The 2,928-nt window shown below is 42.9% G+C and overlaps 1 protein-coding gene across 1 annotated transcript in view; it reads left to right on the top strand.

The window, feature by feature from the left end:
- The window catches only part of PRDX3 (peroxiredoxin 3), a 10,753-nt gene extending 9,419 nt beyond the window's left edge, over window positions 1-1,334 (top strand). The window contains exon 7 of the mRNA XM_019502169.1: window positions 312-1,334. Within this exon, the coding sequence (XP_019357714.1) occupies window positions 312-365 (54 nt within the window). The 3' untranslated portion in view covers window positions 366-1,334. The remainder of the gene's footprint in view (window positions 1-311) is intronic.
- The last annotated feature ends 1,594 nt before the right edge of the window (window positions 1,335-2,928 follow it).

The raw sequence follows: 2,928 nt of genomic DNA, 5'->3' as shown, positions 1-2,928 counted from the left end.
CCCCCCCCCCCCACTCCTGCCCATATGAATACTTAATTTTCCCTAGCTTCCCAAACTATATGTAATTTAAATTTGTCTCTGTATTGTGCAGAGCCCAAGTAAAAGCAGCATGAATTGTCTTCAGTTCTTCACTTTTAAAATATTTCTAAGATAAATATTCGTGAGAGTGTATGCCAGTAAGTGGACATACAGAACTAATGGTTTGTTTAAATCTTAATTGTTAAATAGGGTTTTAAGTTTTGCAGTTTTATTTCTTTTTGTCTCTTCCTGTACACCCAAGTTATTTCAACTTGTAATATGTTTGTTTACAGATAAAGCCAACTCCAGAAGCTTCTAAAGAGTACTTTGAGAAGGTGCATAAGTAGATCATCAAATATGCAGACGGATGGCAGAGGAGAAGTCTGTTTCTGTTAGTTTAAACATCATGTGCTGGATTTACTAAGAAAGTGGCCGTGACTATAATAAATGCAAGCTGTTAAAGTTTTTGTTTTGGGTAGGGGGGAAATATTGAAATTTTTGCTGGCTTGTTAAATTCTCTAAATTGAGTTCTGTAGATTTTTTGTTTGTTTGTTTGTTTGTTTTTTTGAAGAAATCACATTGTAGTCTTGCATATCATTGCAATTGGCAGTTATTCTGGCATCTTTCACATATAGTATGAAGTGTGTGTGCAATGTGTGATTTTTTTGGGTTTTTTTTTGGTCAGGGGGGGGATGGTGGAGTTTCTCTTGCTTGTTTATACAGTCCCTAATTGGAAATAGTACCAGGCTTGCTGTGTGCACATGGGAAGGCCAGGTTAAACTCCTGTTTTGAGAAGGCTTGTACGGTGTGGATGCTACAGGGAAACTTCCTAGAATTGATTCCTTTTTTAATTCGTGAATATGTCTGTGAGAAGGGAGATGAGAATTCATTTTCTTTCCATGATTTATGTTGTTTGTCCCCATAAAATGCTTCCAAAAATAATTTTGGAAGTTGCAGTAACTTAGAACTGTCAGCCAAGATGATATGAGTGTAAAAGCAAATGGATAGGAACAGAAACATGAAGGACTGCTCTCTGTTCAGAAACTGGCAAATATGTGAACTCTAACTGTGGTAGATTTACCAGAGCTTAATAACTTTAACATTTCAAAAATAGTTGTCTGTTCACTTGAACTGTCTGCTCCGGACACGGCTTCCAAATATTGTACTGACACGGCTTCCAAATATTGTACTGCTTGACATGTAATAATGTATCAAGACTCATTGAGTCTTCCTGTAATTTAATATGGCTTCTGAAATCATCTTGAGCATATTTTCTTAAACTATGCAAACATTAATAAATGAAATCTTAAGAAAGCGGACTATCTCCCATTTTAAACAGTGTGCCAGAATACTTCTGTTACTCAGTAGGAGAGGCTGGATGTGTTGTTCACTCTCTACCCCATCTGTCACCTTTTTAACCTCTGTTCTTCCACATAATTTCTCCTCCACCTGGTGAAAAGATGAACGAAGTGTAATCCACTCCCTCCTAGTCCTTTTTTCCTCTCTCTCATCTGATCCAGTTTCCACCACTCACAGCTGTAGCTACTTATAGCAGTTAATATAATAGAAAAACAATCATTTTGGTCCAAACTAGATTGTTTTGGGGTTTGTTTTGTTTTGTTGCTTAAACTGTAAAAAACTAATCTTGCAAATTTGTAACTGAAACAGAAAAGGCATCATATAAGATGGCTGAGCGAAATACAGCCCACGGGCATGATTTAGCCCACCAGGCCATTCTGTCTGGCCCAGCCGGTGGGAGGTATGGGCTTTCAGAGGCACTGGCTGTAGGAGGTATGGCTGCAGCAGCTCAAGCTTTGCTTGCTAAGCAACCTGCCCCCACCTCGGCCTGCCCTGCCCTGCCTCTGGCCCCAGGGTAGGGGACACTGGAGATAGGAAGCTTCTGCCTGGCAACCCCATAGCTCTTCCCCATCCCTCCCTCTGTGCAAGAATGCAACTTAAGAAGGGCCTCAGGTTTTCCCACTGAGGAAATAGGAGGGAAGCCGTGGACAACTGCCCTGCTCTGTGCCACCACATGTGACTTTCAGGACTGTGGTCAGGAGCTGTGGGGAGCCATGTGCCATCAGGCTGGGCTGGACCAGCTCTGTGCCTCCACCTCCACGCAGCTTCCAACACTCCAGCCAGGATCCCCACATGGGGCTTCTGGCACTCCAACCAGGAGCCATGCACTATTGGGCTGGGCCGGGCCAGGGCAGCTCCATGCTGCTAAGTGCAGCTCCCAGGAATCGACCAGAGCTGTGCACTGGTGGGAAGCACCACCTGCCATAGGCCATGAGCACCCCAAGGACCCACTGTTGCCAGTAACAGGCTGTGCACCATGGGGGCATGTGGGGCAGGGCTCCCACATTCATACCCCACCATACTTGCATACTGCCCCGTCACGCCTGCCACACCCTCCACACAATATACAAGAGTAAGACTTAATTTTGAGCTATTATGCAATCTATACTATGCAAATGCATGTAAATCAGGACAAAAATATTTTTTAAAATAAAATTAAACTGTAGTAGATATTTGATTTTCAGTATATGATATATTTTTTTTCCAGTTCCAAGCTGGCAAGCCCTCCTTCCAAAAGGACTACTTCTGGGGTCCAGGAGAGGGACTTCTGGTGGCAAAGATCAGGGGTTAGAGACAGGACATCCAGTCCCCAGATGGCAACCAGAGGGCAGGGCACCTGTCAAGGGGCAGGGCTACCCTTGCAGCCCTTGACAGCTTGCTATAAGTCATTAAGCGGTCCTCCAGCCAAAATAATTGCCCACCCCTGATATAAGAGAAGCTGCATATTCTTAACTTAGTTTATTATAGGGAGAAGGAGTTTTATTTCTACTTAAACCAAATATCTTCAAAAATCCTTTCAACCTCTCACATTCATAGTAGTCATTGTTACAA

The sequence above is a fragment of the Gavialis gangeticus genome, unplaced genomic scaffold, assembly GCF_001723915.1.
Source record: "Gavialis gangeticus isolate Ggan-Ray unplaced genomic scaffold, GavGan_comp1, whole genome shotgun sequence".
In the NCBI taxonomy this organism is placed as follows: domain Eukaryota; kingdom Metazoa; phylum Chordata; order Crocodylia; family Gavialidae; genus Gavialis; species Gavialis gangeticus.
Note: the sequence above shows the minus strand (reverse complement) of the source record. Positions and strands in the feature narration are given on the sequence as shown.